The 13,936-nt window shown below is 58.4% G+C and overlaps 2 protein-coding genes across 3 annotated transcripts; one reads left to right on the forward strand and one right to left on the reverse strand.

Annotated features, from left to right (window-relative positions):
- Nucleotides 1-2,905: 2,905 nt before the first annotated feature.
- On the reverse strand, nt 2,906-7,921 carry MED29 (mediator complex subunit 29). 2 transcript variants are annotated; one of them, XM_077773886.1, is made up of 4 exons: nt 7,452-7,921; nt 6,847-6,905; nt 6,496-6,579; nt 2,906-4,841 (listed from the first exon to the last, which is right to left on the reverse strand). In XM_077773886.1, exons 1-4 carry the CDS (start codon nt 7,665-7,667, stop codon nt 3,977-3,979), a joined length of 1,224 nt encoding a protein of 407 aa, XP_077630012.1. In that variant the 5' UTR covers nt 7,668-7,921; the 3' UTR covers nt 2,906-3,976. The 2 variants fall into 2 exon arrangements, with proteins under 2 accessions (XP_077630012.1, XP_077630011.1); XM_077773885.1 differs by having other exon boundaries at nt 4,593-4,910; nt 6,495-6,579; nt 7,452-7,725.
- Nucleotides 7,922-7,993: 72 nt separating this feature from the next.
- PAF1 (PAF1 component of Paf1/RNA polymerase II complex) lies at nt 7,994-13,016 on the forward strand. Its single transcript, XM_077773884.1, has 14 exons — nt 7,994-8,271; nt 9,120-9,149; nt 9,250-9,342; nt 9,658-9,779; nt 9,868-9,934; nt 10,028-10,129; nt 10,211-10,316; nt 10,416-10,484; nt 10,571-10,674; nt 10,762-10,878; nt 10,978-11,106; nt 12,056-12,161; nt 12,272-12,362; nt 12,449-13,016. The coding sequence occupies exons 1-14, from the start codon at nt 8,225-8,227 to the stop codon at nt 12,850-12,852; spliced, it is 1,587 nt and encodes a 528-aa protein (XP_077630010.1). The 5' UTR covers nt 7,994-8,224; the 3' UTR covers nt 12,853-13,016.
- Nucleotides 13,017-13,936: the final 920 nt, after the last annotated feature.

Consider the following 13,936-nt stretch of genomic DNA (forward strand, 5'->3'; position numbering starts at 1 on the left):
ATTGTAAGGGGGGGGGGGGGGGCGCTGGGGGAGCTGGCCGCCCTGAGTGAAAACACGGGGGTAGAAATCATAGCCGTGGCGTGCAGTGAGGACGGTGGAAAGTTCATTTTTGCAGGCGGCGGCCACGGGCTCGTATTGCGGTGGGGCGAGTCTACGAGGCACACCGACTTGCCCCGTCGGATCGAGCTCGGGGGAATCCCTGGTGCGGCGCTTTCTCGGGCTGAGGGCGCCTTCCCGGCCGGTCCCGTGAGCTGGGCGGCTGCGGGCGGCCCTCGGCACGGTTGCAGCCTCCCGCTCGCCCGTGACTCACTCGCAAGGGGCGGGGGAGGGGGGCTTCCTGGAAGCCGTGACGAGGAGGCTCGACCCGGACGCCCGGGTTCCTCTCTTGTAACCAGGGCTTCTGTCGCCTGTAAACACAGCCTCGAGGACAACGGGGGGGAAAGGGGAGGTGCGTGGCACCCGCCTCCTGGCCGGGCTCCAAATCCCGGCGCCGCTAGTAGGAGACGGAGGCGGCGGGCAAACGGGGGGTGGGGGTACCCTAGGGTCCCCGGAGTCGGGATCGGCTCTGGCCGCGATCCTGGAGGAGTTTCGATTCCCTGGAGAAGGGGAGCATTTCCCATCCCTGAGTCAGGCGGACCCCCTCCGCTCGCCTATCTGCTGAGTCATCGGCCCCGAGAGCCGGGACGCTTGGGATTGGGCGCCGCTCGAAGCGGCTGGAGAGGGGGCTTTGCGCGGGGAAGGGCCGGCCAGCCACCGAAACACGGACGGGTGGGGGAACCCCGGGGTCCGGGCCTCGGCCCCTCCTTTTTCAGATCCAGGGGTCCGGGTCTCCAGACCACCTCTTCGCTCAGATCCAGGCCAGGCCCCCGGGCCCTCCTACATCATCAGACCCACAAGTTCGGGCGCCCAGCCCTCCGTTCTCTCAAGTCTGAGTCTGAGCCCTCAGCCCCTCCTTCGTCGGATTTGGGAGTCTGGCTCCCATCCCCCTTCCCACCCTGTCCAGGCCCCAGTGGCCCCAGACGCCCCAGCCCGGGAGGAAGTTCAGGGCAGGACTCCTCCCCGCTCCCCACGTAGCCAACGGGAAAATCCGTGGCCCAGCGGCGGCCGGGAATCCCCTCTGGAATGACGGTGGGGAAGGGGATGGCCGGGGTCCCCCGCGGGGTGCAGGGGGGCAGGTCCTGGGCGCGCCGAGGGAGGAGGGAAGGGGCGGAAACCAGAGAGGCTAAAAATACGGCGAGCACTTCCGGCCTAGGGGGAGGGGAACGGAGAGCAGAGTTTCCAGAAAAACAAGCGGGGACGGGAAACGCGGGGGTGTGAGAGCCGGTGCGAGTGCGCGGGCGAGCAGGGGTGCGTGTGCCCGCAGCACGTGTGCGCGCCTGGCGTGACTGGGCGTGAGCGGGGCGGCCGTGCGTGCAAGTGCGCGGTCCAGCCGGTGGGCGGGCCGTCCCCGACGCGGTGTGACCGTGTGTGCACCGCGGGCACGAACGTGCGCACCCTGGTGTGCCCGCGTGCACCATTAGGGGAAGTAGCTGTGGGACACGAGTGTGTGCGCCCCGTTTCCTGTGTGAGGGCTGTGTACCCACGGCCCCGCCTGCCATGGCTGTTGTGAATAAAGGTGCGAAACCACCCCGTGCCTGTGTGGTTGTCGACGCTGTTTACTTTAATGGCCTCTGGCCCAGGGAGTGTGTACTGCACTGCAGCGGCCCTTGAGGTGCGTTCGCAAGAACGTGGGACCCACGCACCTACTTGCACATCTGTGGGGTCTGGAGTGGCGGCGCCTTCTGGAGTGAGGATGTGTGCGCATACAGCTTGAAGGGCGCGCGCGCGCGCGCGCGCGTGTGTGTGTGTAAGCCACCTGTGTGTCCCTGCAGGTGGCCGCGGCTGGGTGCAAGCTCCCTGTAGGTCTTTGTGTAGTGGATGGTGTACCCGTGTGTCTGTGTCCTTTCCCGGGGGCGACGCTGAGAACACGGAGGCCGGNTGTGTGTGTGTGTAAGCCACCTGTGTGTCCCTGCAGGTGGCTGCGGCTGGGTGCAAGCTCCCTGTAGGTCTTTGTGTAGTGGATGGTGTACCCGTGTGTCTGTGTCCTTTCCCGGGGGCGACGCTGAGAACACGGAGGCCGGAATCTGGATGAGGTTCCCCGGAGGCCGGTCACGGGGCAGCAAAACTGATGAACTTTGTGGTTCGCACGCACATCAATGGGAAGGGTGGCTGGTCAGGTGGCGGCCTCCGTGGGCATGGCACAGACGCGCACGCACACGCACGCACACGCTTCCACCTGAGAAGCATGATCTGTCCCCAGCTAAGGCTGCTTTTGATAATATTGAGCTGAGCGTTAAGGGCTGAGTCAGCCTGTCATGGGCAAAGTCTGCGATGGGGTGAGAGATAGTGGGTTGAGTGGTGATCAGAGCTGTTTATATATTCATGTGGTTGGGTTGTTCCTGTAGAGTCTGTGGGGCTGTCTGTCACTGGGTCGGAGAGCCTGGGGACACTCTGTAGGGTGGTGGGTTACGCTGTCCTCTGGAGGAGGAGGTGGGGGGTCATGTGTGCCGGTGTCCCCACGGTCTGTTTTGCTGTGTGTGGCTGTGCATCTCATGGATGCCCTTCCTGGGAGTGTGTGGTTGCGCACCAGGCTGTCTAATCTCCCTTTGGGTCTGATGATCTGGTAAAAATCTCCACGAAGGTCCTTCACGAGCTGCCTCAACTTCTGTCCATGCCCGGTGCTCGAGGCGTCCACGTCATTCCACAAACACATCAGCACATTCCTGCCTCCTGGCCTTGGCACCTGCCGTTCTTCTCCCTGGGATGCCTTCTCCAAAGGCCCACGTGCCTAGTCCCTCTCCCTCAACTTGGCTCTAATACCACCTTCTCAGCAAAGCCTTCATGAGCTCTGTCAGGGACTTTTTTTAAATTTTAATTTTTTTAATGTTTATTTATTTTTGAGACAGAGACGGAGCATGAGCAGGGGAGGGGCAGAGACAGCGGGAGACACAGAATCCAAAGCAGGTGCATGGCTCGAACTCACGAACTGTGAGCTCATGACCTGAGCCGAAGTTGGACAACCAACCGACTCAGGCGCCCTGTCAAGGGCTTTTTACCTAAATCTTATCATCTATTTAGCAAATAATACAGATGACATCTATTTACAGACTCTAATAATAATCATGAATAACTATGACCCACCACCCAATCTAAGCTCTCAAACTTTAGTGTCTTTTAGTGAAGTAACATAATTTTCCACATGCAAATCTTGCATTCGCGTTAGATTTAGTCCTGTGGATAGCACCTTCAGCCAGTGACTGAGAGCTCCACTGCCCTTCCTGAGGGTCAGCCCAACATGCCAGGCACTTCAAGAAAGGGACTTCTTAGGATGTGTACGCACGCGTGCACGCACACAGACACATGCGCAGAGCGCTGGCCATTTCCCAGGACTCCAGTGTGGGGACTCGGACTCTGGGTGAATCACAGGTCTTCACAGTCCCAGGGTTCCTCGCAGATGTGGGGTCCGGGACAAGACGCCTCTGGGCAGTGACACGGGAACCAGGGCACAGAAGGTGCTGGGTGGGGCAGTCCCAGAAGCCGGCTGACTCACTTGAGCCTTTCACACCCCAGTAGCTGAGCTCAGGCTGGTAGCTCCGCCTTGCACTTGCCCAGGCCTGAAAGCCATGGCTGAGCTCCCGAAGCTCTCCTTCTTGGGGAAGTGGGGAGCCCGGTGGGCCACTCCCTCCCTGAAGCCCCCTCCCCAAGGCCTGCTTCCCGGAGCCGGGGCCCAGGCGCCTGGGTTCTTCCCCAGGACTGATGATTCACCCCTACTGGGGCCTTTTCACTTCTCCTTTGGGGCTAAAAATACAAGGACCCAGGCATCCAGCTGGGCCAGGCTTCACCACGGATTGCACAACGCCCCTAGTTTGAGTGCTGCTGACGCAGGCTCCAGGTTCGGGTGGGGGAGTGAGTTGCTCCCAGACCCGGCATGCTGAGGTCAGGGCCTAAAATCCCTTTCACTTCCCTTTTCCTCGGCTGAGGACCCTGGGGGCTGGGCTGACACTGGCAGTGTGGGGGATCCCTGGACTTGGCAGTGGCCCCTAGAAATGAAACTCCCTCCCTTGGCCCCAGTTAACCCAGGGAACTGGCTCCCAGAATCTGGCCCCCTTTGTAAGAGACAGAGTCCCAGATAGGAACTGGGGGCAGAAGACAGCAAAAGGGGGCTAATCCAGGATAGAGATGGTCGGAGACAGGACCACAGAGGCACAGAGAAAGAGACAGAAAGAGACCAAATGAGAGAGAGACAACAGACACGTGCCTTAGAAACATACAGAGGGAAAGCCAAGGGAACACGATCAGAGAGACCACCCCTGAACTGGGACGGAACCGGGGAGGGCTGAAGGAGAGAGGCCAGGGGCCCCACCCAGGCCAGGCTGGGGGAGAGCCCCTGGAAGAGGGCATCAGCAGGCAGTCCAAAGTGCATCCTGGGCTCCGCCGGCAGCAGGCCCCCGGGGCAGAGGCGAGGCGACGCCCTCCAAGCTCCCCGCCAGCCTCTGCTGCCCCCTGCTGGCTCTGGCCACAGTGCTCGGGCGGCAAGAAAAGTCAAAGACAGATGGGCTTTGAGGTCGCTCTTCATTCCCTCCCTGTCCCCTTCCCCTTCGGCCTGCCCCGCCCCCAGCCCTGCCAGCTCACAGGGTGCCCCCAGGGCCTGTAGGCGGTGCAGGCGTCTTGCCCGTGACCTTGTTGGCACAGTCCAGCAGAGCGGTGTGAATGTCCTTGGCACAGGCAATCTGGGCTTTGATGACTGCCAGGTACTGCGGGTAGGGCAGGCTGTCAGGCTGCACCGCGTCCGGTTTGGTGGCCGTGGGCACCAGCGTCGGAGAATGCTTGGCGCTGTCACAACTCTGGGACAGGCACTCATGTGCCAGGCGCTGTGGACAGGCGGGCAAGGGGCGGCATCAGTGTCACTCCGCGTACTCCCGCCCCTGCCCCGAGGGCCGGCCAGCCAGCGGTGGCCTGCTCAGCCTCTGGACTCCCAGGGTCTTGGGGTCAGAGCCCGACCCCCCCCACACCACTAGTCACATGCTGGGTGACCTCCAGTGTGCAGCTGCTCCTCTCGGAGCCCATTTCGCCCGCTACCTCACCAGGCGGGGATGGGGAGGACAGCGTGTGAGAGACACGGGCGCAAGGGCGTCACCTAAGTGCTAACTGATGAATGTCAGCCCGGTATTAATGTGACTGTCCCTAACTGCAGCCTTGGCACCGGCAGTGGCTTCTCTGATGACACCTGCTCCTGTGGCTGCTCCATCTAGACACCGCTTCGTCTGCCCGAGCCTTCAACGGGAGCAGTGCCCAGGTCCTGTCTCCTCTTGGGGCTGCCCCACCCACACGCCCCGCTCCGTTCCCACCTCTGCGCTGACACCACATCTGTGTCCCCGGCCTCCCTGGGAATCCTCAGAGCTCTCCCACCCTCCCCACCAAACTGTCCCTCATCCTGGGTCCCTGTCTCGGGAGCCTGGCTTGGTGCGGCCTCGCCCCCTTGAATCCTGCCACAGTTACCTCCTTGGGCTCCCAGTGTCTACACCCGCCTCCTCTAACCCACCCTCCATTGGGCAGCTAGAGGCACAGTCCTAATGAAGTCAGCAAGCAGGCGCATGATCTTCTCTGCTTCATGCCCTCCGCGGCTCCCCAGCGCCCACGGCGCTGTATCCAAAATCCAACCAGCCCTGCCTGATGTCTCCTACACCTCAGCTAAACGGAATTTCAGGACACTCCTAAAGGGGGAGTTAGCGCAGAAGCCAGTTCCTTCTGGCTGGGACACCTTGCTCCCACCACCAGGCTTCCCAAATTCTAAGTTTGCCTTTGAAACCTCGTTCAAAACGACGATGACGACACAACAGGAAACGTCTGCCACGGGCTTAGTACCACGTTCAGCTTTTTACACATATGATCTTGCTCTCTTTTCCCAGAGTTTTCTCAAAGGAGAAACCCAGGGCTCACAGGTAGCGACTGGGGGTCCACCTGATTCCAGAGGCTGTGCTCCTGGCCACCCCCTCTCCTTGAAACTCCTACGCCTCAGCTCAGATGTGCTTTCCACCCGTAACCCTCCCCGAGCCTCCTCTCCCTACCCTACCTTAGGCAGAGTCAGTTTCTTCTCTGGGCTTCTATGCTCCCCCGAGTGCCCCATCACTTTACTTTTTTCTTTTTTCTCTCATTTTAATCCTGACCCCTGCCCTAGCAGGCTATGTGCCTCCCCCATCAGAGCCCTGACTTCTGCGGCCTGGGCTTTTTCTATCACAGCCCTGACCACTCTGAGCTGTCACTGTTTGAGTGAGCTAGAAGCTTTGTGAAGGCAAGGATCGGGGCAACACTGTGTCCCCAGCATCAACTGATGCCCAACGCCTGGCCCACATGAGGTGCTAGGTGTGTGTGTGTTGACTGACTGAACGAGGGTTCCTGACGACCTAGGGACTGAGGCAGGACTGTGGTCCCCCAGTGTCCGGAAGGTCCCTTACCAGGCAGAGCTCCAGCTGGTCACAGAGTGCGTAGAACTCCTCCAGACACTTGTCAAAGCGCTGTATAGGTCCGTCACTGCTCTTTCTGTAGCCCAGGAGAAGAAGGTGACTGGAGAATGGATTTCCAATCTCGGGGACGTCAGTGTCTACCCAACCAAGTGTCCATGAGGAAACCATGTTTAGGCCCAGAAGCCCCAAGGCAGGGCCTAAGGGACTGTTTTAGAAGAAGCAAAAGGGCAAGGCCAGATGCTAGGGAGTGGGGCTTGAAAGCAGAAGGAAGGGGGTTGGGTGGGTAGGTGGGTGGGAATCCGGGTATGAGTTTCTAAGACTAGGAAATGAGGACTATACTCACTGTCCGTTGTCAATGTTAGTGTTCTGAATCAAGTTCTGGGCTGCAACTTTCATCAAGGTCTAGTTAATTAAAAAAAAAATGCAGAAAATGGAGAAGCAGAAAGGGATACTTTTGGTTGGTGGATTTAGTCTTAAGATCTATTCGATTTCAAGCCTTCTCTTCACTTGGCACGTCTCCTCCTGTCAATCCGGAATAGCATCCGCATTTTCCTAGAGGCGCGCTCTCATCTAGGATTCTTGCCAGTAATTTCCCCGACAGATCTTAAATCCTCCCTCACCCACCAACCACGGGCAGAATCTCTGTGCAGGCCAGTCCTTTCCTCAGGCTTTAACAGCCAGAACCTTTTTTTCCCCTTCAAACTCCCTCCCACTCGGGTTCCGGCCATTCCCAGGCCTCACATCCGTGCTCATCCCGCTCACACTGCCAATCTGCATAGCATCGCTTTGGCCTCATCAAGAGGGCCAACTCTCATTCCCGTTCCCTGCCTAACGCTCCTTTGCTCTCTCCCACACTGCAGAGTCCCTCTGTCCTCCCCCGCCCTCCCCCGCCCCCTTGGAGTCAGATAACCAGACCCGGATAGCTTCTCGCCGCTCCTAGCCAATCACCTGCAGACTCTCCTTCAACTGCGGGATGAGCATCTTATAACGCTGCACTGGATCGAAGTCCTGTTGCTGTTGCTGCAAAAGCCCGCTCTGGGCAGGCCCCACCAGCTGTGCTGATGGTTGCGGCTGCTGCTGGGGACCCGGGCCCCCAGACGAACCCGGGCCCGACACACCTGCAGCCGACGAAGCCGCAGCAGCCTGCTGCTGGGACGCAGCCATCTTGCTTGCTTAGCGCGCCGGAAGTGCGCCACAAGTGCGTCTCTCCGGGTTTCTTTCTAGCCTCTTGGTCTCCAGGCCCTGTTTGCTAGTTAGCTCCGCCCCCAAGCAATTCGGCCAATGGAAGGAAGGAATAACCACCCACACTTGACGCTCAAATAAAACGCCCATACGGAGATACAGATTCGCCAATCACAAGAGGTGTTTCCTCCTTCGCTCCGCCCTTTGTCCACCTATTCACCTATCCGAGTGTGAGTCTCATACGGACTCTATTTCCCAGAAGGCCTTGCGGCTTGAGGCGCCCTGTCGGGTCCTCAGCGTCTTGGCGCCAATTGGTGGAGCCAGAGCTGCGAGTCCGTCTTTGGCTCTGCCTGCGCGTTTACCTGAGTCTCTACTGGAGCTCTTCTGACCAGCCCACCTCATTCGGACCCTGCTCCGGCAGAGAGCGGCGCCAACCCGAGTCCACCCTCGGATTAGGCGTCCGCCGACGTCCGTACACTCCTCCGCCTCTCCCCGCGGCTCAGCAAGGACCCCGTCCGGGCTTCCTTAGCCTTGTCGCCATGGCGCCCACCATCCAGACTCAGGCCCAGCGGGAGGATGGCCACAGGTAGGCGCCACGCCACCTGGCTGCACCGCTTTCCTCTAGGTCTATCCAGGTTTCGGCGAGGCGAGGGGGTCGGGCTCGGGTATCTTCCTACAACATCAACAGCCCCCCCCCCCCCCCAGCCCCTAGGTCTGCCCGTGATGTCACAACCTTCCCGCGAACGCCGTGACATCACGGAGCGCTCACCTTTGACGTGGGGGGGGGGGTTCCTTCAGGGGTGGGGTGTTGCACCCTTCTCCCTGCCATGGAGTTCAGGGATTAGGCTCCTGGGGTGCTAAGTAGAAGGGATTGTGCCCTTACTACTCCAGTCAAGCGTTTGGAGACCCCTTTTTCCAAAAGCAATCGAGTACGTAGTTCTATTAAAGCACATGAAGACATTGCCTCCACAAGGGATTGAGCACTTGGCTTCATTTATGGAAGCATCTGCAGACACTTAAAAAAATTTTTTTTTAAATAGTTTATTTACCGAGACAGAGAAGAACAGAAGATGAGTTGGGAGAGGGTCAGAGAGAGAGAGGGAGACACAGAATTTGAGATAGGCTCCCGGCTCTGAGCTGGCAGTCAGCACAGAGCCCGACGCAGGTCTCGACCCCGCGAACCATGAGATCATGGCCTGAGCGGAAGTGGGACGCCCAACCGACTGAGCCACCCAGGCGCCCCTGCAGACACTTTATTAAAAAGGAGTTAAACACTAGGCTTCCCCCATTAAAGTCCTTGGAGCACCCCTCCCAAAAGGGATTATCATTTGTCATCCCCCTCCTTCCCTCTTTTAAGAGCTTGGAAAAGCCCCCCTCATTCTAAAAATCCTGTTCTCTAGCTTTCTGTCAACGTCTTTCTCTCTTACCTACCAGGCCCAATTCTCACCGGACTCTGCCTGAGAGGTGAGCCCCATTGTGTTTTCCCAGAAGGGGTGGGTCAGTGGGGGGCTGGGAACAGAGGTGGGGGCAGCAGGGGCCAGGTTTTGAGCCACTGTCTTCCCAGGTCTGGAGTGGTCTGCCGAGTCAAGTACTGCAATAGCCTCCCTGACATCCCCTTCGACCCCAAGTTCATCACCTACCCCTTTGACCAGAACAGGTGAGGCTGACATGGAGGATGGCGAAACCACCCACTTCGAACAGGAGTGCCTTGAGGAAAAACTGCTTCTCTTGTCGGCTTCTTTTTTCTGAGCCTAGAACGGTATCTGGCATATGGTAGTAGGTGCTCCATAAATACTTGCTAATGAATGAAACAAGCAATGTCCAAGTTTTTTCCCACCGAAGAGCCAGCCTTCTGACTCTACCATGGGGGAGTTGTGAGTTCCTCCTTGGAGGAGCTTGGGCTTGGGGAAGCAGGGATATGAAGGGTAAAGCTGGAATCGGGAAACCATAATGGGTATGTTTCCCCACCCAGGTTCGTCCAGTACAAAGCGACTTCCTTGGAAAAACAGCACAAACACGACCTCTTGACTGAGCCAGACCTGGGGGTCACCATTGACCTCATCAACCCTGACACCTACCGCATTGACCCAAATGGTGTGTGAGGAGGCAGGGCGGGCCTGCTCTAGGCCAGCCAAGGTCAGGACCTCCCTCATAGTCTTCCTCCTCCCTTGTTCTCCTCTAGTACTTCTAGACCCAGCTGATGAGAAGCTTTTGGAAGAGGAGATCCAGGCCCCCACAAGCTCCAAGAGGTGAGAGTGGGTGCGGAGTAGGGACTGGAGATGTGGGGGGACGTATGATGGGAGGAGGCTGGTGGGTCCTTGGTCCCTAATACTCTACCCCAGATCCCAGCAGCACGCGAAGGTGGTGCCGTGGATGCGGAAGACCGAGTACATCTCCACTGAGTTCAATCGTTACGGCATCTCCAACGAGAAGCCTGAGGTCAAGTAAGTTGTGGCGAGTAGGGAGGGAAAAATGGAGATTTCGGGTGTGTCCAGTGGCTCCTAAAAGCCTGTCTTTACTCCTAGGATTGGGGTTTCTGTGAAGCAGCAGTTCACTGAGGAAGAAATCTACAAAGACAGAGATAGCCAGATCACAGCCATCGAGAAGACTTTTGAGGACGCCCAGAAATCAGTAAGTGAGGGGCCAGGACGGGCTGGGGGTGGGAGGCAGACCGGGGTGCAGCCCCAGAGCTCCACATCCTCCTCCTCACCCTGTCCTTGGCCCCCCCAGATCTCCCAGCATTACAGCAAGCCCCGAGTGACACCGGTGGAGGTCATGCCAGTCTTCCCAGATTTCAAGGTCAGAATCAGGGCAGGAGGCGGAGCGGGGGTAGCCTGCCACCTCTGCCCGCCCCAGCCCTAATCCCAGTGCCGTCCGTCCCCCAGATGTGGATCAACCCGTGTGCCCAGGTCATTTTTGACTCAGACCCAGCCCCCAAGGACACGAGTGGCGCTGCTGCACTGGAGATGATGTCTCAGGCCATGATCAGGTACGTGAGTGGCCCTGCCGCCCCTTGGGACCTGCTCCTCATTGCCCCGTGGCCCTCCCTCCTCACTGTTCCTCTTCTCCTGACCAGAGGCATGATGGACGAGGAAGGGAACCAGTTTGTGGCCTATTTCCTGCCTGTGGAAGAAACACTGAAGAAACGAAAGCGGGACCAGGAGGAGGAGATGGACTACGCACCGGATGATGTGTGCGTGGGCTGCGGGGCTGGGTTTGGGGGGTGGAGAACCGGGTGTCCTTTTCTTCCCCACGAGGAAGCGGCGGGGCTGACCGTGTCCCCCGCCTGCAGGTATGACTACAAGATTGCTCGGGAGTACAACTGGAACGTGAAGAACAAAGCTAGCAAGGGCTACGAGGAGAACTACTTCTTCATCTTCCGGGAGGGTGATGGGGTTTACTACAACGAGTTGGAGACCAGGTACTTGGCACCCTCCTCACTCAGATTAGCCTGGGCCTGCTCTCTTCAGAATCAAGGTCCTGGTGCACGTGGGAACTACCTGGGAGCTCATTTGTACGTAAGGATCGTTGCGTGCACTTTAAGTAAGAGCAGCAGAGGTCCCCTCAAGCATGTGAGCCAGACCTGGTTTTAACACGAGGGCCCAGAAAGAAATCTCGAGATTGAGCTTTTTTGTAGGGTAGAGAGCCAAGTTTCCTCTAATGTTAATAAGAGGCTTCACGGGAAGGTAAACATAGGCAAAATACAGAGTGATACGTAAAAGCAGCATAGACAGTTTAAAGGAGATCGTGGATACCCAAGGTAAAGAACGTGCCCCCCTGCCCAACTCTCCTGAGAGCTAAAGTTCACTTCTGCGCTACAGCCTGTGGATAATTTGAGGGCTGGGAAAGGAAGTGTGACCTTGAGTCTGTTTAAAGCAGCGCTCAGATTCTGACCCTGTGTAACAGGTGGCCCAGCGGGCTGGGTGGGCTCTGAGTGACCTGGAGCTCCTGGCAACCTCCAAGGGGCACCACCACCTGGCTCAGCAAAGGGCTCCGGCCTGTCATTACTGTGCTCTGGGGCTTGGGGGAGGGGAAGTGCCAGTGAGTCCACAAATGAACATTTTCCAATCTAGATTCTGTGCTTTAAGTGTTGGTAACTAATTCACCTTAAAACCTCTTATGTATCCGTGTGTGTGTGTGTGTGTGTGTGTGGACACTTTATAAGTACAGGGAACTTGTGGAACTATTACCCTTCCCTTCCCCTGTACCTAACCCCTAAGTTCAGTCCCCTTTATCCAACTCACATTTATTCTGGTCTGTTCTGGAGTGAGCGTCGGTGAGGAAGTAAGAGCCAAGTCAGACCAGATACCACACTGGGGTCTTTAGATGAATTTTCTACACACACCTCCCCACCCACTTGCCCACTGCAGGGTCCGCCTGAGTAAACGCCGGGCAAAGGCTGGGGTTCAGTCGGGTACCAATGCCCTGCTTGTGGTCAAACACCGGGACATGAACGAGAAGGAACTAGAAGCCCAGGTAACGAACACCACTGGCCTGGGGCACCTGTGGAGAGAGTGGTGGTGGGTGGGGAGAGAGGCAGAAGCCTGACAGAGCACCCTCCTTCCCCTCAACCACGCTGCTTCCAGGAAGCACGGAAGGCCCAGCTGGAGAACCATGAACCTGAGGAGGAAGAGGAAGAAGAGCTGGAGACCGAAGAGAAAGAAGCTGGGGGCTCAGGTAAAGCTGGACACGCCAGACCCCAGGACCCCGGGAGGGTGGGGAGCCGGGAACTGGGTCTCACCTCTTTCCCTGCCCCTTCACAGATGAGGAGCGAGAGAAGGGCAGCAGCAGTGAGAAGGAAGGCAGCGAGGACGAGCGCTCGGGCAGTGAGAGCGAACGGGAAGAGGGTGACAGAGACGAGGCAAGTGACAAGAGTGGCAGCGGCGAGGATGAGAGCAGCGAGGATGAGGCCCGGGCCGCTCGGGACAAAGAGGAGATCTTTGGCAGCGACGCGGACTCGGAAGACGATGCGGATTCTGATGATGAGGACAGAGGCCAGGCCCGTGGCAGTGACAATGATTCGGACAGCGGCAGTGACGGGGGTGGCCAGCGGAGCCGCAGCCGCAGCGCCAGTCCCTTCCCCAGTGGCAGCGAGCACTCAGCCCAGGAGGATGGCAGTGAAGCAGCAGCTTCTGATTCCAGCGAAGCTGACAGTGACAGTGACTGAGTCCCAGGTCCTTCAGGGTCGGTGCAGACACGATTATGATGCAACTGTTATGCGCAGGAAGGCACTTTTCTTCGGGTCTATTTGGGAGCCCTTCGCTCTGTCCGTTCCCCTCCTCCAAGCCTTGCTGTTAATAAAGCCAGTTCTTTCCCAGTTCGCCACCCCCACCCTGTCCAGCCCCGTGGTCTCACTCGGCTTACACCTCTCCTCCCGCACTCCCCACCCCGGAGCTCCGTGGCCTCAGCTCAAGGCCGCTGGGTTTTCCAGAAAATGTAGCGTAACAAAGGTCAGAATCCTTTTTTTTGTTTTTGTTTCTTGTTTTTTTTTTTTTTTTTCCAAAATAAGCCCAGACCATTAAACAAGTGAAACTCCAACAAGTAAGTCTTCTCCAACAGCGAGAAAAACTGTACAGTTACTCAAAGCTGATTCTGCCAGTGGGGCCGGGGATAGGAGGGCGGGTGAAATCATGGTGGGTGGGGGGGGCTGCTGGGAGGGGCTGGAGCAGAAGAGGGTCGGGGTCCTGCCCGTCAGAGTGGGGCCGCCTGCGTCCTGCACACTCTGCTGTCAGGTGGGGGGAGGGGGGCAGCTCTGGCCTCCCGCTGTGTGGGGGGTGTCCCCTCACCACCTCCCAGTGCCAGGCAGAGCCTGCTCACCCTGATGGGTAGCAAAGAAGACAGGACTTGGCTGGGAGGCGGTGAGGGTCCTGTAAGAGGGACACCCTGCTGATTCCAAACGAGGTGGCCCCTGTCCATCCCACTTCCCGGGGCTGCTGGGAGGGGGGCTGGAGAAGCCCTGGGAGCTTGAGGGGAATGAGCAAAGGCACAGAAACATGGCGGGGCCGGGGTGGGGACTTGCATAGGTTGATGAGTGTGCAAGAGGTACATAAATAAACCTGACACCCCACCCAGCCCGGCACTGGGAGAGGAGGTGGGGACCTCACGGATCCCCAGGGCCACCCTCCCCCCCGGCTTCCTCCCACTCCCTGGGCTCAGAGCTGAGGGAGGGCCAGACCAGGAGGGCAGAGGCAAGAAGGTCTGGGGAATGGGGTGAGAGTGCAGGGAGGGCGGTGGTTTTAAAATTTTTTTTT

This window comes from Crocuta crocuta, unplaced genomic scaffold, assembly GCF_008692635.1.
Source record: "Crocuta crocuta isolate KB4526 unplaced genomic scaffold, BGI_CrCroc_1.0 scaffold267, whole genome shotgun sequence".
In the NCBI taxonomy this organism is placed as follows: Eukaryota; Metazoa; Chordata; class Mammalia; order Carnivora; family Hyaenidae; genus Crocuta; species Crocuta crocuta.

Excerpts from the sequence above, each read along its gene's own strand:
- PAF1 (XM_077773884.1), top strand. The coding sequence starts at position 8,225 with ATGGCGCCCACCATCCAGACTCAGGCCCAGCGGGAGGATGGCCACAG. Across the intron at positions 8,272-9,119 it reads CAGCGGGAGGATGGCCACAG|GCCCAATTCTCACCGGACTC; the intron begins GTAGGCGCCACG and ends CTTACCTACCAG. Across the intron at positions 10,130-10,210 it reads AACGAGAAGCCTGAGGTCAA|GATTGGGGTTTCTGTGAAGC; the intron begins GTAAGTTGTGGC and ends CTTTACTCCTAG.
- MED29 (XM_077773886.1), bottom strand. The coding sequence starts at position 7,667 with ATGGCTGCGTCCCAGCAGCAGGCTGCTGCGGCTTCGTCGGCTGCAGGT. Across the intron at positions 6,906-7,451 it reads AGTTGAAGGAGAGTCTGCAG|ACCTTGATGAAAGTTGCAGC; the intron begins GTGATTGGCTAG and ends TTAATTAACTAG. Across the intron at positions 4,842-6,495 it reads GACCAGCTGGAGCTCTGCCT|GCCACCAAACCGGACGCGGT; the intron begins GGTAAGGGACCT and ends CTGGTGCCCACG.